Source organism: Antennarius striatus, chromosome 2 (genome assembly GCF_040054535.1).
Source record: "Antennarius striatus isolate MH-2024 chromosome 2, ASM4005453v1, whole genome shotgun sequence".
Classification (NCBI taxonomy): domain Eukaryota; kingdom Metazoa; phylum Chordata; class Actinopteri; order Lophiiformes; family Antennariidae; genus Antennarius; species Antennarius striatus.
The window spans coordinates 15,512,812-15,537,345 of record NC_090777.1 but is presented as its reverse complement, the minus strand read 5'-3'; the positions used below and the strand labels follow the sequence as shown (position 1 = coordinate 15,537,345).

The following is a 24,534-nucleotide window of genomic DNA, read 5'->3' as shown; positions in this document are numbered from 1 at the left end:
TGAGTAGTGGAAAGAAACTTAAGTTGGTAGCAAAGTCTGACACCACTGAGAAGGAACCCGTCTCATCGCCTACAAACATTTATTCTCCTGGAGACACAAACTGCCATGGAACACTGGAACATTTTAATGTTGAAAACTAAACATTTTGTTGATTACAGTATTTTCATTTTGTCAAATTATCATCAATGAGAGCTTTACTTTTCTATTACAATTTTGTCAAATGAAACCATCACAAATGATCTTAAACACCTTTTACTCTCATCTTACTAGCAGCTGAGCTACATACCATTAACACTATCTCCTTTCTAGAGGTATAGCATATGATGACTATTTAATGTTTGTTCAAACAGATGTCTTATTAATGTGAAATGCTTCTGACCCGTCAATGCTCATTGTCCAGGAGACAAGGTGTTATTTTCTCTGCTCATATTAAATATTGAATCAATTTTAGTGTGTTCCGATGCCCTTAACATAAAACTTTAAGTGATCCAGCTTGTCAGGGAATTTTTAAGGTCAAATCCACTTTCAAAAATGATCAATCTACAATGATTGAATTATCTTGGTAAGAACGCCAATGTACGATTTGACAAACAAACAATCATTTGATGATTTAGTCATGTTACCGTCCTGAAGAATAAGTGAAAACATGAAATAACTCAACAAACAGACGACCTGAGTGAGTGAACTGAACCTGAACTGATGCATTCTCATTCATCCCATCAAACACAGGGAATGTGCATGAGTTAATGGGTGTGTGAGGGCTGGTCTGTGTTTGATGTGAGCATTCAGAGCTCACACACTAATGAATGAAAGATAACTGTTGTCACTTGCCAAAAATTAATCAGAGGCTTTTTGTTCAAGCAGGCTAGCTAGCACACTGATCAAATACTGTTGGCAAAGGGCTTCTAATTATTCTGTGTTATGGACTCAAGAGTTTAGCAGATGCTGCTAAATGTACATTATGGTGAGAGCTTGAAGCAAAGGTGACCAGTTTTAAGAAAGACTGCTTCTGTCACATCCGTTTGTTTTTCATCTTTTCCCCACAGACACAGAAAATTCAGCAAAGTGATCCTTTATGCTTTGCCATAGATCCAATACTTTAAGACAATAAATGCTCATTTCCCCTTGGTTCCATGGGTTTTATGAAGTCCTTTAAAAAAATAAATAAAAGAACAGAATAAAATGCCTGACAGGCAATGTAAAACTATACTGATCAGTCTCATCAGTATCAGTTCACAGATCCACAGATGACAGGTCCATAAACACGATGCACGTTCATCCTACTACAGTTACTACAGCTACTATTTAAGACACTACTTTTAGGATAACGTGTTATAATAAAACTATTTCTTTTTGTTTGATCAATATATTATTTATTCTATCATAATGATCTAAATATGCAGTGTATTGGTAGATAAAAGTATTAAATATATATGTTGGAATAAAAACTACAAAGCTATCTTCCAAACTGTCAAGCAGTGGCAGAACAGTGAAAGTGTGAGACCTGCTCCTGAGTTTTTATATTTTTATTCGAATCTCATTCTAAACTCTGATGATCTTCTTCCACCAAACCACAACTACCATAGTTGTGGTTTGGTGGAAACAACTAATAACCAGTTGCAGTTGAACTAGACATGATTACGACCAGCACTGTTAAATGGAGCCCCTGTTTTTGGAGTCACCTCATTCCACTTCATGCACTTTTTCAGAAGCATGTAGGTCAACAGTAGGTCCCACCAGGAGGTCACAGTTTGGACCTGAACCGTGTTGAGTGTTTGCGGTGGGACGTGAGGACGGCAGCTCTAACAAGCTATCCAGTGTGGCTGCACTAAAGCAGAATGGGTTAAGTTTTAAAATGTTTTTGTGAAAATGCCAAAATATCAAAACTTTAATGTCACATTTTCATATTACAAAATTAAAAGCTATTTTTTAAAAAGAATACCAGTAGTGTTTCAACCTTTTTGAGTTCTCATATTGCATTTTTTGAATCTTTGGCAGGAGAGGGCAGCACATTCTTCATTTTGTAACTGATGGAACCCACAGTGATGCAAACCTCCCCATTGTGCTACATTAATGTTATATTTAATGTTCAAATTTGAAACACCACAGCAATGAAAGTAAAACGTAACATATTAAAGAAACTGTTACAGAGAAGTTAAAGTACCAGTTTCCTTAACATGTTGCATTTTATTTTCACGTCTCTGTAACATCGCATGGCAGTCAGGGACAGTACCTTTGGCTTGGCAGACCAGGGCGGTGGTCCCTCTCTTCTAAAAGGGAAACCGGAAGGTATGTTTCAACTATAGGGGGATCACACTCCTCAGCCTCCCGGGGGAAGTCTATTGCAGAGTACTAGAGAGGAGGATTAGACCTATAGTCGAACCGCGGATTCAGGAGGAACAATACGGTTTTCGTCCCGGTCGTGGAACACTGGACCAGCTCTACACTCTCCATCGAGTGCTTGAGGGTTCGTGGGAGTTTGCCCAACCACTCCACATGTGTTTTGTGGATCTGGAGAAGGCATTCGATCGTGTCCCTCGTGGTATCTTATGGGGAGTGCTTCGGGAGTATGGGGTTCGGGGCCCTTTGCTGAGGGATGTCCATATGTATGTATGTATGACCGAAGCCAGAGCTTGGTTCGCATTGCCGGCAGTAAGTCAGACCTGTTCCGGGTGCATGTTGGACTCCGGCAGGGCTGCCCTCTATCACCGGTTCTGTTCATAATCTTTATGGACAGAATTTCTAGGTGCAGCCAGGGTCCAGAGGGAGTCCGGTTTGGGGACCAGAGGATTTCATCTCTGCTTTTTGTAGACAATGTTGTCCTGTTGGCCTCATCAAACCTGGACCTTCAGCGTGCACTGGGACGGTTTGCAGCTGAGTGTAACACAAGTGGGATGAGGATCAGCACCTCTAAATCTGAGGCCATGGTTCTACATCCGAAAAGGGTGGTGTTCCCTCTTCAGGTCGGGTGGAGAGTCTTTGCCCCAAGTGGAGGAGTTTAAGTATCTTGGGGTCTTATTCACGAATGAGGGAAGGATGGAATGTGAGATTGACAGATGGATCAGTGCAGCTTCTGCAGTGATGCATTCATTGTATAGGTCTGTCGTGGTGAAGAAGGAGCTGAGTCGTAAGACGAAGCTCTCGAATTACCGGTCGATCTACGTTCCTACTCTCACCTATGGTCATGAGCTTTGGGTCATGACCAAAAGGACAAGATCCCGGATACAAGCGGCTGAAATGAGTTTCCTCTGTAGAGTGGCTGGGCGCACCCTTAGAGATGGGGTGAGGAGCTCAGTCACCAGGGAGGAGCTCGGAGTAGAGCCACTGCTCCTCCACCTCGAGCGGAGCCAGCTGAGGTGGCTCGGGCATCTGTTCCGGATGCCTCCTGGACGCCTCCCTGGGGAGGTGTTCCGGGCATGTCCTATCAGTAGGAGACCTCAAGGAAGACCTAGGACACGCTGGAGGGACTATGTCTCTCGGCTGGCGTGGGAACACCTTGGGATCCCCCCAAGGCGTTCCCTCTCCCCAGACACCTGGAGGAGGTGTCTGGGGTGAGAAAAGTATGGGCATCCCTCCTAAGACTGTTGCCCCTGCGACCCGCAATGGATGGTTAAGGAAATTGAGCATAACCATGTTCTCTTCAGGGGATTACAGAGGCCATTTTTTTGAACAACACATGTAATTAATGTTAATCATGTAAACACAGAGCCCGGGGTCGCTGTGCCCTCACTGGAGGAGGATCAGTCCATCTGTGTGACCATAAGGCGGCTTCTTCCTCCTCTGGTAAATAATTAGATGACTTCATTAAGGAGGAGGGTTGATCAGATTTGGGTTCATCCAAGTAAAAAACTGTGCAAGGTTGTGCAAACACCCTGTGATGCCAGGACCTCTTCCTTTATAATGAAATTGCTGCATTGTATTTTAAAAAAAACAAAGCAACATATGCTAATGCAACAGCAACCAATTGTGGATAATAAATCATTTACAAAATTGGAGCTCATTGGAGGATGCATTGACTTCATTTGCACACAACCTAAATTCATTATCCCAGCGAATGAATAAATTGTCCCCACTAGCCTGTGATTGAACTTCAGCTCGTGAAAAATTTAGCTTGTGCTGCTTTACCCCAGTGAGCCGCTGTCTAATGAAAGTAAGAGAGGAGGCGTAGCTTTAATGACTGCATTCAAGTTGGTCGTGAAAATTGAGAAAATAATGAGATAGGGAAAGGAGGTGACCGAGAAATAAATGGAGAAAGTTTGTTTTTAATTGATTTTTAAATCTTGCACAGCCCCAGATTCTCCCTTTCAAGATGTTTAGATTTTATCAACCTGTCTGTGGTGAACTGGAGCCTCTCATCTGAAGACAACAGAACAACCAGCGCTGTTTATTATCCTCTGTTCTGACCAGTCCGATTGACTCAGACCTTAAGTAAACAGCTTGTTTGAATCCATTCCAGAAAAACCACAGGGATTTTTAGGTATCTTGCGATTTTTTTTATCTGTATTTTTTTTCTACTGTTTTTACTTTTCACAAGTAAATGATCAATTATTTTAAGTTATTGACCTTTAAAAAGAGAGTTAAAGCAAGAGAGAATGAAAGTAAAAATGAAAGAAGGAAAGAAAGAAAAAAAATGAGAGCAGGAATAATTTAGTCTAACTGGGATAATTAAACTTTAGGGCTGATTTCTCTCTATTTTCCACTTTAACTAGATTTTCCCGGAGCATTGAATAGGTGTGCCCACATTTGTGTGCCTGCAGAATCCCCACAATGATCCAGGATCTGGCTCCTGCTGCTTCCCACTGAGAGAGAGAGGGAGGGAGAGAGAGAGGGAGGAAGAGAGAGGGAGGGAGAGAGAGAGGGAGGGAGAGAGAGAGGGAGGGAGAAAGAGAGGGAGGGAGAGAGAGAGGGAGGGAGAGAGAGAGGGAGGGAGAGAGAGAGAGGGAGGGAGAGAGAGAGGGAGGGAGAGAAACAGTGGTCACATGGAGAGAGGAGCGGGACGAGAGATAGAACAGTAGAGATCTGTCACGCAACGAGGAAGCAGCAGGCAGACAATTTTGATTTTTTTTGAGAACATATACTCCTCTTCATCCCCCACCACTACTTAACCACACACACACACACACACAAACACACAGATGGCAAAGGGTCTGTGGGTGTTGCTATTACCCTCTTACAAGCAGCACTGAAGAATTCTTAGGATCTGGACCAACTCACTCCTGACTCACTGGGACTCGTAACTGTGAGGATTCAGCATCTCTGTGCCATCAACTTTCACTCATATTCAAGCACTCAGGACTCAGAGTGTGTATCCCTGGGTGTGTGCGGGATCAAACACTTCACCTAAGATTTTCATTGAGACTGTGTTGGTATTGGTGCCTCGCCTGAAATGAGTCGTTTTGAGCTGGACCTGAGGATGTGCTGGCCGGTGACAGTGGTCCTGCTGGGGGCCACCATGACGGGGGCGTGGAGAGCTTCTCAACCACGACTACAGTTCACACACTCCGGTAAGACGCACAGCTCCCACTGCTGCTCCTTTTGTTTCAGGTGTTGTTGTGTTCTTACTGTCGAATGCATCTGCAAGCCTCTCATTGCGCGCAGGCACACACACACACACACACACACACACACACACACACACACACACACACACACACACACACACACACACACACACACACATACACAGACGCAGGTAGGTGACATGAATACCCATACACTCTTATGCAACACGCAGACGACGGATTCGTCCTCTGCCTTCCTGCCTCCATCCATCTTTACCTTTCCTCCGTCTCTAATAACTTGTATTGAGTTATCTTCCTCCGGTACTCAAGTTACACTTCAGCAGAGGGTCACACACACACACACACACACACACACACACACACACACACACACACACACACACACACACACACACACACACACACACACACACACACACACACACACACACACACACACACACACACTCAAAGGTTGGGAACTACGATACCTAAGAGAGTCCATGGCGACTGAAAGACATAAAGAGAAGGGAAGCATGGTGGTGAGTGTTTTTAGAGGTTGATCAGTGTGTCAGTCTCAACTTGTAAATTTCTTTTGCATAATATGATCTGTAAGATCATATGTCCGTTCCAACTGATAAAGTGCAATAATTTATTTTATGGAGGTACGGGGACTGGAGTGGAGATGCGTTTGACATCAGCTCCAAACCGGCCAGGACAGTTTACTCAACATTTAGACTTGTTGGTATAACCGAGGAAGAGTTCCTGTGGGCATCTGAGAGATTTGATCTAATTGTTGAAGTGTGATTGGTCTGAGTGACCAGACAGGTTCATGTGTGTCAAACAAAAAACACATTTAAAACTTAAGCACCCGATTAACTCCTAAATCCACCATTTCTACCCTAATGACCAAATTATACCAATTATTCACTCAAACGTCATTATGCCCATATAAAAACACACACACACACACACACACACACACACACACACACACACACACACACTTGTAATGACTTAATTTTCTTAGCCCTTCTGAATGGCGGTGTGATTTTCCTGATGAGGCCGTGGTTTGCGATACCATCTCTCCACCACAGACACACATTTACTTACTAACTGCGGTCAGTTACCTCTGCAGCCACTTCATGAACCCATGATGTCACGGGAATAAGTAAAGATCCATGCTCACATTCACACGATAAAACCATGTAAGTGGCTTAGAGGTTTGGATGGTTTATTAATTCAGTCTGAATCTCTTTCTCCACATAGAGGCATGTTTTATTCATACGGCATTCACAGTGTGAATGGGAATTAGAAGTTTAATATTTATCAGTCACTGGAGACGATTGAATCAGATTCGTTGTTTGGTATCAGTAGAGACATTGGCTTTGACCTTTGCCCTCTGGATGCTGATTGGTTGTGATGGTTTTAATTCAGGCATTGAAGCTGACCCTGCTGTTTCCCGCACTGTTTCTGGACATGCGCCCAAATTATAATGTAAATGTAAATGAGTCCTTTTCAGCTCCATGGCATTAAAATGCAAATTGCTTGGTTGGATGCAGAAGATGAGTTCATCAGTGTCTAAATGTTTGTTTGCTCGTGTGAACATTTCTTGAATTTACAAATAAATTCACAAATAAATAGTTGCTGTTTGATTAAACAGATGAAAACCTTTATTTTAATCAAATGTGACTTTACATTACCCATATGCCCCTAGCAACACAATGTGTGAAGGAGTTTAGGGAGCTTTGAAGAGATGCATTCATACAAAAGCCAGATGAGCTGTTAAATTAAAGTGGAATGTTGTTGTCTAGCTGAGCTGACACACAACTAACAGCAGTCAGCTGATTTTGCCAGCACTGAACTTCATCCATGCCAGATACAAATGAATGGGATTAGCTTTTAGTCCCTCTTACCGTAAAGGTGATGGGCACATTTGGTCATTCACAGTATTTTGGCACAACATCTTATCTGTTTTAAGTAAACTGTGAAATCCTATATTAAAATTATGAATCTCATCATGAAGGCTTATTGCTTGTAAATCATCTGTAGACAGTTGCTCCTCCTGCTCCAACCAGAATCCTCCAGATGGATTCCTATGAATGTACCTAAACATGGTCTCTTAGTTAGCTTAAGAAAAGGAAAAAAATGTTCAGAATTTTTTAAAAATTCCATCAAAAATGTTCCGGGGTCATGCTTGTGCAAGTGTTCCTTGTGTTTGAACAGGATTTGTATGGGTTTTTCAGCTTCATTATAAAGTCCAAAAACAGGCAAGAAAGATGAATTGCTGATGGATGTGAAACATAAATGATTATAAAAGGTGGATGAATGACAAAATATCTTTAAAAAAAACATCCAAAAAACAAAAATACAAATCAACAAAAAACAAAAAAGGCCTGGCAGTAGCTCAGCTCGAAGGGACTCAGCTTGGAGCCCAGAGGGAGGTTCAAGTGCAGCGTGGACCAAAGCCTGGAGTGTCAACTGGTAACTGGAGAGGTGTCAGTTCCACCACCTGATCCCCGGGGCACTGCTGCCCGTCACTTTATCCTCTGTCCACACACACACACACACACACACACACACACACACACACACACACACACACACACACACACACACACACACACACACACACACACACACACACACAGATAGAGTCATGTGATGTAGGCATATGTTTCCATCTTCCTCTCGTCTCCCCATCCTCACCTTTGTCTCTCTGTGTACTACAAAGCACAAAAGTTTTCAGAGTGATTTTGTGAACTAAGAATTTTTTTATTATTCATTAATTCTTTCAGATTTGTTTCTATCTAGGCCATTGCATTCCAAGCTCAGGGCTGGGATGTTGTCGAGAAGTGATTTTTGCTAGAGTGTGTATCTGGCACAGAATCAGGCTATTTTTTAATTATGAATATTAATGCAAATGGTCCCCAACAGTGGTGCTATCATTCCCTGTCACGTTTGTGGTCAAATGCCATCTCCCACTTTACAAGAAAACTTTTATTTTTTTGTAAAAAGCCCTTGGAAAATAACTCTTCTACTCTTTGGGGCCACCTGCCCATAATATTTAGAGAATTTCTGGAAGATCGAGTTGCTTCTCATTCTCCTTCAAGCATTGTTATGATATGGATGAACGGGAATCTACACAAGAATTTGGAGAATTTTATTAAATTATATTAAAAACAAGCATTTAGTCTTTACTCAAACAAAACAATGACTCATGAAGGTTTCCTCCTCCTGGATAGAGTCACTCATAGTGGGCTAATTACAAACTTGTTGTCAATAACAGCCCCTGACAACAGTGGACATGCTGTAAATTTGCCCTCAAGGGGTGCTGGTGTTAATACCACAGGCTATATTTAACCTGAAGCCTATAATTGTGTAAAAGACAAGCTTTACAGGTCCTGCATTCCCGACATGAATTAAGTTGACATCTGCTGTCTCTAATGGAGAGTTTCTCACCTCTCTAGTAGAGACACCAGCCTCTCGTTGATTCTTTCTGTATGTCAGCACTTTTTTCCTACATCACATCCAAGAAGCACTAAAAAAAACGTCTGAAATAAAAGTGAAAACCAAGAAAAGAAGCCAAATGTTTTTATGAGCAAAGGCAAAAATAAATGTCATTCATATTAGCCAGAGTTGAATTAACTCTGAACTTCATGTCTTTGTAGCTTCGTGCCAACATATATTCCTTATAGCACTCGTTTCTCTACAATTAAGTTAAGTAATTTAATCCACAAATACACACTTGACATTGTTGGGGAATCAGCGCTGAGAGCGACTCTAAATTGGAGGTTACCTCATTAGCTATAGATTAAAGCAGGCTGGAGATGAGGATTATGAGGGCTTTCAGCTTTTGATCAGACTGCAGTCAATCAGATTTGTTTCCTATATAGATTTCTAAAGCAGCATTGTGTCTACCTGGTTTCTGTAACAACTTTCTTAAATCTAATCTAAATGTTAAATACAAACAACGATAAAAATGCTGATGATGTTAATGTTTCTCTTGGAGAAAACATGAATGCTTTTCTTCAGTGTGGAAACTCCAAAGAATTTTGCTCGTAACTCAGAACTGTCAAGCCTGCTAATTGAGAATTTACTTTTGCTTTTCTTTATATTGCTTTACTACTGATCCCCACTCCGTTGCCCACGCACCCATCACCGGTTCTATAGTCCTGATAGCAGGACTGCTACTTTACTGTGACCCCTTCAGTGTAGGTCACCTCTGACCCTCTGATTTTGACATCGGTATGCGTATCATGAAGATGGAAATAAAACATTACAGTTGAATTGAATGAATTTGACACATGGATTATGTTTTAGAAATCGAGATCCAGTGAGAAAAAAATTACACTTTAAGTGTTTTTCTTTCTAATGAATCCAGATACATGAATTTGAATATTCTAAATAACAGATTTCCGGTTTGCAGTCTGACCAAGAATTAGGGACACATAGGAGACATTCATTACCTCCACTAAACTTCATCGTCTACCTTAGAAACTTCATTGTCTACCTTAGACCAAACTTGGCTTTCTTGCACTTTCTGCTAAAGGTGAAAGGTCAATAGAACAGGCAAATCTCATTTTGTGTCACCTGACTCCATGTATCTGCTTTATGAAATCTTACAAGAACATGTGGCACATATTCAAGGTAGGGCAGCGAACCGATGACCAACAAAAGCACATCACACAGAATGTCAAAGAAAATAAAACTGTTTGAGGCCATTTGATTTTCTATTTGTCATGATTTTATTATTTTTGGAGCAATATAGTTTACTAATGGCCACTATTCTATGGCAATATTTTTTTTAAAAATTGAAATATATATATTTTAGGAAGACAACATGTGTAATAACAGCATAATTTATTATTTGTTTCTGAGGTCAAATCAACATTTCAAACAGTGGGAGAGCACATAGCTCCTGTGTGATTAAATAAATTTGATGGAACATAGACTCCAGTCAGTGACACATCTACATGTTGTTTAAACAAGGAGAAGCACACAACTATCAGATTCTCCCTGTTTTGTTTGTGATAAAATGATCAAGCAAGTTCCACAAAAGATCGGACGTTAGACTTCCTTTTCCTGTTTAGAGACGGGACTTATCAGAAAATAGAGGATGTGCATCGTCTGGCTGCGCTTTAAAGTAGGGACTATATAAATTCACTCTCAGACGTTGCTGTAAATATAAATCTAAAGTCAGTGTAGATACATTAGCTCACAGGACAGCTACTGTCCTGATGTCCACCCATTTGTAAGATGCTGAGATATCGTTATTGCCCATTTCCCAAAGCAAATGTCCTCACCGCATACCATACATCTAACACGCTTTGAGGCTGAGCCAAGAGGTATAAGACAATTCAAAGACTGGTGAGTTCTCTCTCTGATGGATGAAGCCATGCGGTGTCTGCCAAACGGACGACTTAAGTCTAATCTCCTGTCGTTACGTTACTCACTTGTCTTTACGTGAACACCAGTGCTTTTCTTGTGCCTGTATCTGTAGTTGCTGACTCGTTTTTCTGTGAAACTAATAACTCCAGAGTCAAAAAAACAACAACATACAACCCATTTGTGTCCATAAGAAATGAAATGCAAATTTGAAAAGAATTGGGACTTTTTGAAATTAGTAAACCTAAATCAGGTATGACGTGATTGAATGTTTTTGCTGCAAATGTTGCAACATGAAAAACTCAGTGTCAAAATACATTAGTAGCCAGAGACTGCATGAAAACACACCACTGCTTGATTTAAGCAACACAGGAATGGCTGAGTTCTTCCTATTTATCTCATGATACACGTGATGAATATGAACTGAAAGATCATAAGGACAAAAATGGTAAAAATGCATCTCCTCATCAACAACATTTGTCTTTGAAGCTGTAGCATTTATCCGACCGACATTATTCTCCAGCGGCTCCCACATGAGACTGTGTACACTGTGTGAACGCGAAAAGAGGAAACAATGAGTAATCACAGTGAATTCTCTTAGATAAATAAAGATGGAAAAATAAATTAGATTAAAAAGTAAACAAGGAGGGACTTTAATGTGTGTATTCAACAGTGTAGGCCAAATGTCTGACAGTGATGAACAATCATACACGTTGAGGTCGAAGGTTAAGCTGTCCTCATGGGTCTGGTCTGTTGATGACACAGTCCAGATGTAGTTCACATGTGTTTGGCTATAATTTGGTGGTGGTGGTGGTGGTGGTGTGTGTGTGTGTGTGTGTGTGTGTGTGTGTGTGTGTGTGTGTGTGTGTGTGTGTGTGTGTGTGTGTGTGTGTGTGTGTGTGTGTGTGTGTGTGTGTGTGTGTGTGTGTGTGTGTGTGTGTGTGTGTGGTGTGTGGGTGGGGGAGTAGGATAAGGATTAGTTGGGAGGTACAGTACATGAGAGATCAAGGGAGGTGAGACCCTTGATAAGTATGACAGGTTGCAGGATGATGACTACAGACTGCAGGCGTGATGACAGTCTTGTCTAGTTTGATTATTGACCCCCCCTCATGAGGAGCAGGTAGCATATTCAGACAGTACTCTCTCATGTCCCAGCAGAAATTTAAGAGAACAATGAACATCTGATCTCCGATAGTCAAACACATGTCTTGAAAGATGTACAGCATGTGTAAGGGCTTAAGTGTGCACCGCATGCACTGCGGAAGCAGACCTTGATTGGTGGTTGTGGGTTTGATTCCTACTCATGGCCCATTACTGCATTTCTGCCCCCCCACCCCCACCCCCACCCCACCCCTTTCCCCATTCAAAAGACAAGTACAGTGGGATGCTGGCTGAGGACAGTGGCAGATTCCATCCTTGCCTGCCTGGTGTTGTGCATCACACGTTGTTTGCTGCATGTCTTCACAGAGTGCCCATCTGTATGCCCATAGGCTTTGTTCCCAGGCTTCTGCAGGCCTCCTGCTGTAATTATAACAGTAATTGGTGAAGTGATAACCCCATTTCCACAGGAAATGTGCCCCGGTTTCCTCGCCCCCCCCCCACCACCACCATCATTCTCCTCTGGTGGCGCAGCCAACAAAGTCCTCCCCCTGGGAACAGTACACAGACAGCTTAAGTTCCCAGAGACTTGGTGAATAGAAGAGCAGATGGACAGACACAAGCCTACAAGCAGAGAAACAGAACTACACACATGTGTGGCTCACACATATGCTGTAGGCTGTGAGAGAGTAATTGGGTAGATTTATGATAAGTGTAACTGTGTGTGTGTGTGTGTGTGTGTGTGTGTGTGTGTGTGTGTGTGTGTGTGTGTGTGGCAAAAAGTGGTATGTGTGGATGTGGAAACAAGAATAATTCCGTCTAAAACTCCAGGATGATAACAAAGCAGTACTCCCATGAGTGAGGTAACAACTGAAAGTGAGATTTGATACTTTCATCATCCTTTCTTTCATTTGTCACTGAAAAGAATGTTATTTTAAGCTTTGCATGAGTTTCCACTGGCACATTCACAAAAATAATATGGATTTTACTGATATGTATTGGCAATCTTCTGCTCAATTGGGAAAGCTTCCTTCCTAAAATCTTTCACTGATCAGGATCTGTGGAATTTTCCAGCACTACCAGTGTTTCTCACAGGTCGTGTAAGTCTGGGACTGTCCAGCCTCGTCTCCTCAATAAATACTGATCTCTGAGCCGGTCATGCTCACAAGCAAACATCGGAAATAGCACAGAAATAAAGAAGCTGAGGTGGAACTCACACAGAAATTGTCCAATCAGGAGCTGAAACTGGCGAGAGCTCAGATCTACAGCCAGCAGTGGCTCAGTGGTAGAGGGGGCGGTAGAGCAGGTCGTCCAATGTTCCCAAGATCGGCGGTTCGATTCTCGCTCCTGCCCAGCCACGCGGAGGATGAGCTGACAGTGGAAGGTGTCCGCCGTCCCGTTTACAAGTTGCTCATTAGAGTGCACCATGCAGGAGCTGGCTGCCGCTCTATCTCCCACTGCATGCTTACAGGCCCCTTGAGTGTGTGTGCTAGAGCCTGTATACACTATATACTGTACACTGCTCAAAAAATAAAGGGAACACTTAAACAACACAATGTAATTCCAAATCAACCACATTTCTGTGAAATGAAACTGTCCACTTAGGAAGCAATACTGACTGACAATCAATTTCATATGCTGTTGTGCAAATAGAATACACAACAGGTGGAAACTATAGGCAATTGGCAAGATACACCCAATAAAGGAGTGGTTCTGCAGGTGGTGACCACAGACCACTTCTCAGTGCTGATGCTTTCTGGGTGATGTTTTGGTCACTTTTGAATGCTGGCGGTGTTTTCACTCTAGTGAGAAGGAGTCTACAACCCACGTAAGTGGCTCAGGTAGTGCAGCTCATCCAGGATAGCACAATAATGCGAGCTGTGGCAAGAAGGTTTGCTGTGTCTGTCAGCGTAGTGTCCAGAGCATAGAGACGCTACCACGAGACAGGCCAGTACATCAGGAGATGTGGAGGCGGCCGTGGGAGGGCAACAACCCAGCAGCAGGACCGCTACCTACTTCTTTGTGTAAGGAGGAACAGGAACAGCACTGCCAGAGCCCTGCAAAATGATCTCCAGCAGACCACAAATGTGCGTGTGTCTGCTCAAACGGTCAGAAACAGACTCCATGAGGGTGGTATAGGGGCTTGACGTCCACAGGTGGGGGTTGTGCTTACAGCCCAACACCGTGCAGGACGTTTAGCATTTGCCAGAGAACACCAAGATTGACAAATTCGCCACCAGCGCCCTGTGCTCTTCACAGATGAAAGCAGGAACACACTGAGCACGTGATAGACGTGACAGTCTGGACATGCTGTGGAGAACGTTCTGCTGCCTGCAACATCCTCCAGCATGACCAGTTTGGCAGTGGGTCAGTAATGGAATGGGGTGGCATTTCTTTGGAGGGCTGCATAGTCCACCATGTGCTCGCCAGAGGTAGCTTGACTGCCATTAGGTACCGAGATGATATCCTCAGACCCCTTGTGAGACCATATGCTGGTGAGGTTGGCTCTGGGTTCCTCCTAATGCAAGACAATGGTAGACCTCATGTGGCTGGAATGTGTCAGTAGTTCCTACAACATGAAGGCATTGATGTTATGGATGGCTGGCCCGTTCCCCAGACCTGAATCCAATTACACACATCTGGGACATCATGTCTGGCTGCATCCATCAACGCCAACTTGCACCACAGACTGTCCAGTAGTTGGCAGATGCTTTAGTCCAGATCTGGGAGGAGATCCCTCAGGAGAACATCCTCTGCCTCATCAGGAGCATGTCAAGGCGTTGTAGGGAGGTCATACAGACACGCGGAGGCCACAGACACTACTGAGCCCCATTTTGACTTGTTTAAAGGACATTACATCAAAGGTGGATCAGCCTGTGGCGTGTTTTTCCACTTTAATTTTGAGTATAACTCCAAATCCAGACCTCCATGGGTTGATAAATTTGATTTTCATTGATAATTTTTGTGTGATTTTGTTGTCAGCACATTCAACTATGGAAAGAACAAAGTGTTTAATAAAAATATTTAATTTATTCAAATCTACAACATGTTACTTTAGTGTTCCTTTTATTTTATTGAGCAGTGTATATGCAGAAATAAGAACTAATGGTGTGAAAGAGTGATGCAACTAATTAATTTCCCTTCAGGGATCAATAAAGTATATAAAATAAAAAACAAACAAAAACTGGTAACAGGTGGGAGCATCCTCCACCATCCTCCAGCCCCACGTCTCTCAAAGAACAGGCAGGTGTACAAAAGGATGAACCAACATCAGTCTACCGCCTGAGATACTGACAATCATGTGGTATCTTTTCCTTTAATATACACCTTACACACAAAATACAGTAAATTATTTTCATGGCAGAAACTTTGATTTTTGGGCAAACTCCAAATGATTTTGTAAAATGTTTTAACTGATCTGCTGATCATTCCTGTGCCATTATTACAAAAAAGTGTGAGACCAAAGCTTCATTTTGGATTGACCTCCATTCTCCAGACTTTTTTTGTGTGTCTGTGTTTGCAGTGTGTCTGTTAACATGAATATCAAAATTCACACATATTGCTATGTGATGGTGTGTATGTGAGTGTGTATACGTGTGTTGCAATGCAGGAATGTTCTTATCTGTATCACAAGCCACACATTTACTCTAATCACATCAAGGTCCATCATAGCTCCCATGACCAGCAACCTTTAATCTAATGGATAAAAATACCTAACATTAACACACACACACGCACACACACACACACACACACACACACACACACACACACACACACACACACACACACACACGCACGCACGCTCGCACGCACGCACGCACACAAACAGGAATCCAAACAGCATATAAATAAAAACAGATACTCAGACTGGCTCTTGCACTCATATAAAGGAGCTATTCATGCAGAGATATTATCCGTGTGAGCGTTCAGGTACCAGCAGGATTATGTCTCAGCATTTCTGTTCTTTTATGTCTTAAAAACTCAGTCTTTGATTCCCAGTGACAGGAGTCAGAGGTCAATTGGATTGGATCAGAGGTCATGGCCCTTGTTAACCCTGCTGTCAACTTGATGCTTATAAGAATCACTGCGCTCAGCAGGCACGTGTGTTTGCATGTTTGGAAATGGGGGTGCAGAATGAACAGATTTGTCTGCTTACAAGTAAAGAATGTTTTGCCATCATAATTTTTTATCCTGTTTCTACATTGTTTTCTTTGCATGGATCACCTTTCTGACTAGGATGAATTAACTGATACTGTATAGAGTTTATGATGAAACTTTTATGGGCTAAATTGTCATAGTAGCAGAACCCTGGACAGAAATTTGTAATGCTTCATGACATAAACCAATAAATTATCCAATACTTGGTCCTGTAGGTCACAGTGATTGGAGAAAATAAAATAGGATGGTGGTCTTTAGTATCTGACTTCCAACAAATCCCATTCATATCCAAACTACATGCAACTTTAATTTAAGGTTGCAGGAACAGTTTTTACCATTTAAATATGATTCATTAAGACCTGGATCCACAGAACACAGTCATAGGTCCTAACCCCATCAATACACCTGATTTGCATTATCCCTTGAGAATTTAAAGTAAGTGCTGAATATGCACTAATTTCCCAGTGGCAGTAAAGTTCTCGAAGTGTCCCTTATTATAGATCTATAATACATCATAACTAATTCACTCATTGTGAACCGCTTCATCCGCTGTGGTGGGTCGCGGGGGGCTGGAGCCTATCCCAGCTGACTCAGGGCGTGAGGCGGGGGAAACTCCGGGCGTGAGGCCAGTGCACAGCGGAGCCACTGACAAGCATCCATGCACACACTCATACCTGCAGTCAATTTGGGACGCGCCAAATAACCTGAAGCACATTTATTGAAGGTGGGAGGAAGCAGGAGATCCCCGGAGAAAACCCACGCAGACATGGAGAGATAGATAGATAGATAGATAGATAGATAGATAGATAGATAGATAGATAGATAGATAGATAGATAGATAGATAGATAGATAGATAGATAGATAGATAGATAGATAGATAGATAGATAGATAGATAGATAGATAGATAGATAGATAGATAGATAGATAGATAGATACTTTATTAATCCTGCAGGAAATTGCACATATCCACTGCTAAGGCATACATAATGAATATATATTGGATAAACACTTGGAGAAAAAGAAACAATGACCACGGGACATACCACAAGACATACACTACACTAACAGACACATGCAGCACTAACAGGACATATACTAAACTAAAATATAAACAGTATAAAATAGAATAAAAAGTGAAAGTGAAACTAGCAGGAGGCCCACATGGTGGGTAAGGTACACCCTTCTTACATTGTAAGGCATGTCACTATCTAATGTCACATCATCACAACACCTTGGCCCCACTACACTGCAGCACAGGCTGACATCCCATCTCCTCCCTTCCATTCAACCACATGCTGACCTTCCCACCTCCACCCTGCTCCTCCTGAGAAAGTGATTGTACCCCCTGATGGCACGGGGCACGAAGGAGGACCTCAGCCTCTCTGTGGAGGCGCTGTGTGACAGCAGTCTGCCGCTGAAGGTGCTTCTCTGCTGGGAGAAGGTGGTGTGTAGGGGGTGCCTGGTGTTGTTCATGATAGCCCTGACTGTGGACATGGTCCTGCTCTCCAGAAGCGTCTCCACACTAGAGGTAAGATCGGGCCTAAAAAATCCAGCCCGACCCGAACTGAGCCTGACGGTATTAAAGCCCAACCCGGCCCGACCCGAATGTAATTATTGACATTTTGAGCCCGACCCGGCCCGAATTTCGGGCTTGGATTCGGGCTTAAGATCTTACCTCTACTTTCAGTGCGTATACAATCAGAAAGGTAAAGTGACAGGAGAAAATACAGCTGACGGGGTGCCCACCGGAAATCCAGCACCATCTCCTTTGTCTTGGAGATGTTGAGCTGGACCTGGTTGTGTTTGACACCACCAGCTCCAGCTGAACCGACTGAAAAAGCTTTTTATTTCATTCGCTCGTTCAATATTTCCCGTGTCCAGTCATGGTTCTCATCCCATTTCAGACCTCCTGCACCTGGTTGCGCCCCAGCTGGTTCTCCAGCTTCCTCCCATATGCCTCCTTGGCCTCCCTCAGGCACAGTCTCACTTCCTGCTGGGCCTTCCTCATCTCCATTTCGTTCCTGCTCCTGAACGCTCGCTTCTACCTGTTCAGGACAGCTTTGACTTCCTTGGTTACCCATGGTTTGTTGTTGCGGTAGCACCTGACTGTTCTGCGTCCACACAGAAATTTATGTAATCTGTAAAACCCTGAGCTGCCCCCTCAACGTCCCCATGTGAGCCCACAATAATATCCCAGTCGGTGGTCTGGAAGCAGTCCCTCAGCGTCTCCTTCGCTTCCGGGGACCGTTTCACCAGCGGGATGTAGGTGGGCTGTAGGTGCACTAGGTTAACATGTACATGCAAACTCCGCACAGAGTGGGATGCAAACCCGGAAAAGCCTTGCTGTGCAGCGACAGCACTACCCACTGCGCCACCGTGCAGCATCTCCTACATCATGTCGTCTACATTTGGGCTTCAGCTTACCCTCTTGTGGCTCAATATGTGGATGAGGATCCATAGCAAATTGACTGCATCATGGAGTCAAGGCAACTGTCCCATCAGAGGAAGTCATCTGGAAAGACAGGGCTGTTCGCATCCACCAAAGCAACTAAACATTTAACTGAATGGTGGTGTTTTAGTTAGTTCACTTCCCTTTGATGACTGTGCTATCCAGCCAGGTTACATCAACATCCAGTCGGCACTATCCAGCAAGAACTCCAGGATTCAGGCCCTGGGACCCTCCAGTCTAGTACTCTCTACAAACTCGCATGTTCTTGCAAGTTTATCTTGATCTATGCATCTTCTTTGGCTGCAACCAAACTGACATTACTTCGGTATATTTCACGAGAGAATGCTAGGTAGGTCTGTCTCAATCTCCAGTTGGGTCCCATTCCTCCTTTCTGGTGGAATTCTGGAATCAAAGACACAGGATCCTTTCGAGTAATGACGTCAGATTTGTGCAAAGAGACAAGACAATGATCATACTGTGAAAGAGGTCAAGAAGGAGTCATAATTGGTCCATACAATAAAGCACCCTTCCCGATGACTCACAGGAACCCTGTATATATAGCTCCCCATAAATATTCTGTAAGAAATGCCTATCATTGATTTATCTGTCAGCACCACAGTGACACAGCTCAAGCACTCATTCCCTCATTTCTCTGCCACTGCTCTTTCTCTTCCATGCTGCTTGATGAGTCCATTAAGCTTAGTAGGCACATACTACTGATGTTTTCTGGTTAATGGCCTTACACCATCCTCAATGGCATCTCTATAGCTTTAAATGAAGTGATAACATATATTTTTCATCTTCCGTTGTGATAGCAGCAGAGAAATATTTCAAATTCTATCAGACAATTTGTTGGATTCTCCTAAATAACTGTGAACTGCCTTTTGTGCTTTATGTCAGATGTTTTCCTGCTAGTTCACTACCAAAACACAAAACCAAATTGTTTTGTCTCCACTGCCATTCATATTATTCGAGCAGCTCATATTCCAGGCCTAGATAACGAAACAGCCGATTCCTTGTCCAAATTTGTATTTCAAAAATTTCCCCAACAAACCCAGCCTGACTCTCCTGACTTCAATCAAACTTTGCTTGAGAAGACTCAACCCTGCAGTTACACATGTGATGTGACTTATCCAATCCATATTGAAAATGTAAAACTTGTTCGATCTTGCTTCACCATAAACTGCATGTCCTCGTAGTTGACTGTTTTTTAATTTAAAGAACAGGTGTAGGCATACTGTACCTCTGGTTTAGATCCATCCACCAACAGCCTTCAGGAAGGCCCACGCATCTCCAGCCAAAGAGATTTAGAGATTTACTAGCACTTTGTTCTAAGATGGGATAGGCAGAGAACAGAAACAGTCTTCATGACCTGTTATCTGAGAAACCCACCTCATGCCAGCCAACAGGAGCCTCTTTCAGCTACAGAGCAAGGAAAACCCATGTCACACATGTGGGTTGCCTCTTGATATTGTGTTTTCTACCAATCCTGGGGGCTCTCACCAAGAAGCACTTGTTCTCTCAACAGCAGGAACAACTATAACAACTGTAGGTCCTGTAGCTAAACTGACAGCTGTGGGCTGGTCATCATAAGGCTGTGAGTGTTATCTCTGGGTTGAAGCTACTGACATCCTGGATATTCTCAGAGGCTGCGAGTGCTTTGTCAGTTGTTGGTTATAGTGTGTATTGTATGTTGTGGCATGATTGGTCAAACTGTTCATCATCTCCCTCACCCTGCCACATTGGATTAGCAATTCTGTCAAGATTCAATTACTCTCACTGCAGGTTATTGTACTCCGATTGACGTTGATTCTTCAGTTGCAGAGCCGCTCCTGGTATTTCCTATAAGCGACATGTGTCAAACTCAAGACCTGGGGGCCATTTTATTTGGCCCACGAGAGCATAAATGGTCAGAGTGCCTAAAAATAAATAGGTCAAAAGTGTGATTTAAGTTAAAACTACAATTCCCACAATGCAGTAATTAAGCCCATTTTAACATTGACAAAAATATTTAAAAAAAAGTTAATGTCATAACTTGTGTTTGAAGTTTGATCCTTGATTGATGGAGTTCTATTGGTTTCATAACCTGACAAATTAAAAGGACTTATGTTATAACAGAGCAGCAAGAAAACACATTTTTCTGTGAAACTGTAGTGTTAGTAACTTGAATAAGTAATAAATTCAAAGTTATTTAACATTAAGGAGTAGTTACATTTATTTTCCATTATATTGAGTTACATTCAGTTCCATTTATTAGTTACATCTGTTACATCTGGCCCTTTGAGGACAGCCATTATGCTGATGTGGCCCTAGGTGAAAATGAGTTTGATATCCCTGACATAAGCACAAGAAAAGCCAAGTAGGTTTGCCTGGTTTTGTCATTGTGTGCGTCTCTATGGCTGCTGTTTCTGCTGTAGCCTTTCCATGACAGCTCTTGGAAGAGTTGTAAGATGTGCTGTTCCTGCCTCAGATGTTTAACATAGGGATGGGACAGGCATGGATGTCCCAGAACAGAACTGTACAGCCAAAGTTTAAGTAACTGCAAATGTTAAAAAAAACTATATTTTGTCTAATGTGGTTCTGAGTGAAGTTAAATTACTAATACTGACATTTATTCTCTTTTCAGATGTAGTTTTCTTCATGTCCTCAAAACGGTGTTATGGCATCTGATTTTCCTTCAAACCTTTGATGCCATTGGACGACATATGGAGTTTATAATTCTTTAAATATCAGTTTTAACTGAAGGATTCTGGATATGCTCCAAAGCTGAATCCCAGAATACTTCTGGATCGATAAACCATCACAAACAGCCACATAAGAATTCTGACACAATTACCATAACTATATTTCACTACCGTTCATTCAGATGTTATTGTAGACTGTGAAAATAATTGGGATACCTTTCCTGACCATGTTAATAATGTCGGGGCCGTTTATTAGCAGGCGTGTGTGTGTAAATATCCTTTCAACTTTGAGAATGACACAGACGATTGTCTAATACATGTAAATGTATGTGGTGAATGATTGCATGAAAATGTGTGATTTTTTAGAAAGGGCGTGTCTGAGAGTTGTGGAAAACTCACAAAAGCAGTAATTCACCCAACTGCCCTCTGTTCTACAGCCAAATTGTTGATGAAAAATTTAGGACAATAGGTAAGCATTATCTGTGTGTGTGCACGTGTTTGTGTGTGTGTGTGTGTGTGTGTGTGTGTTAGTGTGTGTGTGTGTGTGTGTGTGTGTGTGTGTGTATGTGCAATGAGATGGTAAGTCCAATAGACACCCTTCAACATCACACACACCCTCAGAAATTACGTCGGCATGGTTTCTGTTGCCAAGGAAACTGTCCCAAGTGTAAGGGTGGGGTAGGTGCAGCTGGTGCTTCAGGACTGAGACTGTGTGTGTGTGCGTGTGTGTGTGTGCACGCTAGCACATAATTTTTTTTTTTATTATTGAGAATAGAAACCATTCATCATTGTGATGGGTTGAAAAAACACTTAACTGAGGCAAAATTTTCCAAACATCCGTGTGATGGTTTGGAGAATAAATAAAGCAGAACGCAGCTGAAACTAACTCAGAACATTGGAATGATGCATATTCGTGGGTGGATGTTAAATTAAAATGTGTTTTAATAGAGTAGGTGTGCTGCTGATGTGCTAATTGTATTTATTTTCTTTCTTTGTAAATGTATGTGTATGCAACAGAACAGATTGGTATATTCATTTAATGCACTTGAGCTTGGCTGGAGGTGGTCTGACCAAACAGGAACTTGTGACAGTAACACATGTTTTCCTTGCAGGTGTTTAAACTGCAGATGCAGTTTGATATTCAGTTAAGCCAAGCTTCTCCTTCTGTATTTGATTAAATCAAGGTCATGCAGCTCGTGTGGCACACAGGCTGCAATTCAAAGAAGGCAGAGCAAGGCTTGAATCCCCCCCATGTTAGGGTGGCACAATCATCATGCCTTAACATGGAAGACTGATGTTTTACATTTGTCACAAGATGCTGTGGAGATGATGTGCTTAGAATTTAAAGACTATAAACCATGAAATATGATTCAAAAATATTTATTCATGGATTTACTGTACATGATAGTAGGACAGCAAGAAGGTCCTGGGTTCAAATCCACCTGAGGACCTGAGGACTTGTCTGTGTTGTATTAAGTGACTTTTGGTAAGGAACTGCCGACTGGTCCAGGGTGCACTTGTCCAACCTAATGAAAATAAATGTTATTAAGATGTGTCATATTTATAAAATGCATGTTTGAAATTCACTGCCATTCTTTTTGTTTTTGCAGCATGTGCCAATGACTTCAGGAACCTCAGTAGTGTCAAAGTTTTATTTCAATGGCGCTACGTGCTATTTCTCTTTCTCTTGTCTCTCCTTTAAACTGATAGAGCAAATCTTGTATCTGGATGAAGGATTTTAGTCACTGAATGTCGTGGCTGACAAATATTTGCTAGTGATTTTCACATGTAGGTTTCATGTCTCTACATCCTGGGCTTTTATGTAGTTCTCAGTTAATGTTTAGAAATATTTTTAATCCCTGTCATATTTAACTGACATCTTGTAGACACAAGTGTGGGGTTATTATTTTTATAAAGTCCCAGTTCACTGGTAGATGGAATGATAAGTTGTAGTCTAATTTCTGCTTCAATACAGAAAACATGGAGTAAAACATTAAGAAAGGTCATGGTGCTTTAGGAATCATGTAACTTAAGCAATAACCTGTATTAAGTTAAACCAAGATCAATGTGATGCAAAACAATGTTACCTCTATGGCTTAGTGTTAATGTGTCTAAACACAATAAGTGTGATTTCCCTGTCTGCATTCAATGTGCAGAACTTTCCTCTTCTCTGTCTGTTTCAGATTATATCTCCATTTCCACTGCGTCATGACCTTTCATCCTCATCCTGTTCATCCATCTCTTGTTCCTGTCTGTCAGCATGTTGTTATTCCTCTCATTACTGTTTGCAGTATTTTTTTACTCGTCTTCTTCATCCTTTTTTCCACTGATGTGTGCCTTTCATTATTTTCCTCACTGACATAGTTTTTGATGCTTTTCTGTCTCCACATGTGTTCTCTCTCTCTCTCTCTCTCTCTCTCTCTCTCTCTCTCTTCTCTCTCTCTCTCTCTCTCTCTCTCTCTCTCTCTCTCTCTCTCTCTCTCTCTCTCTCTCTCTCTCTCTCTCTCTCTCTCTCTCTCCCTCATGCTCTTTCTCTCACCTCTCATCCAGCCAATCATAAGTTTTGCTTGATCATTTTTTCATTTTTTACTCTTGCCCCCATGTACTTTTTCCTTCTACTTTTCTCAACCTTCTTCTTCTCCATACCCATGGATCCACAATTTGCCCTCAGACCCTTAGGAACTCTTCCTCTTCATCATTTGTTTCTCACAGGGTTTTACTTCCAGTTCCCCCTACTCTTTTCACAACATAAACTTTACAGGTGTTCTCTCCTCTATCCTTATTGATCATTCCTACCCAACCCTCACCTGCCTTTTCCGTTCGTCACCATCTTTCATCTATATTTATTAATTTCCTCTCCCCCACATCTTTCTTTCTGCTTTTCCCTTCCAGTTTTCGCCCCTCCTTTTCCATTTCCTCCTCATCTGTCTATCATCGTGTCATATTTTGACATTTTTCCTATACTAATCTCGTAGCTGTCGTCACCCATCAGACGGATCTCATCTTGTTGTCACTTTGCCCTGTCATTTTTCTCATCTCACTTGCCAGCCGCATTTCTCCCCACATCTCCTCTTTTTGATTTTATCTACCTTTGCAATTCAACTGCCTCTTGGATCACTTTATGGTGATGCTTGTGTGGAAAACTACTGTGGGAAGTTCTATAGGCAATGCGCTATTGCTCTGATACGATTCAAGAAATTCTTAATTTTGGAATCACTGTGGTTTAAAAAATCACTGTGGTTTAAAACAAT

At 42.2% G+C, this 24,534-nt stretch overlaps 1 protein-coding gene across 1 annotated transcript in view; it reads left to right on the top strand.

Annotated features, from left to right (window-relative positions):
* The first annotated feature begins 5,025 nt into the window (after nucleotides 1–5,025).
* Nucleotides 5,026–24,534, top strand: part of sema3h (sema domain, immunoglobulin domain (Ig), short basic domain, secreted, (semaphorin) 3H) — a 53,920-nt gene continuing 34,411 nt past the window's right edge. The window contains exon 1 of the mRNA XM_068334629.1: nucleotides 5,026–5,504. Coding sequence (XP_068190730.1) covers nucleotides 5,387–5,504 — 118 coding nt within the window. The 5' untranslated portion in view covers nucleotides 5,026–5,386. The remainder of the gene's footprint in view (nucleotides 5,505–24,534) is intronic.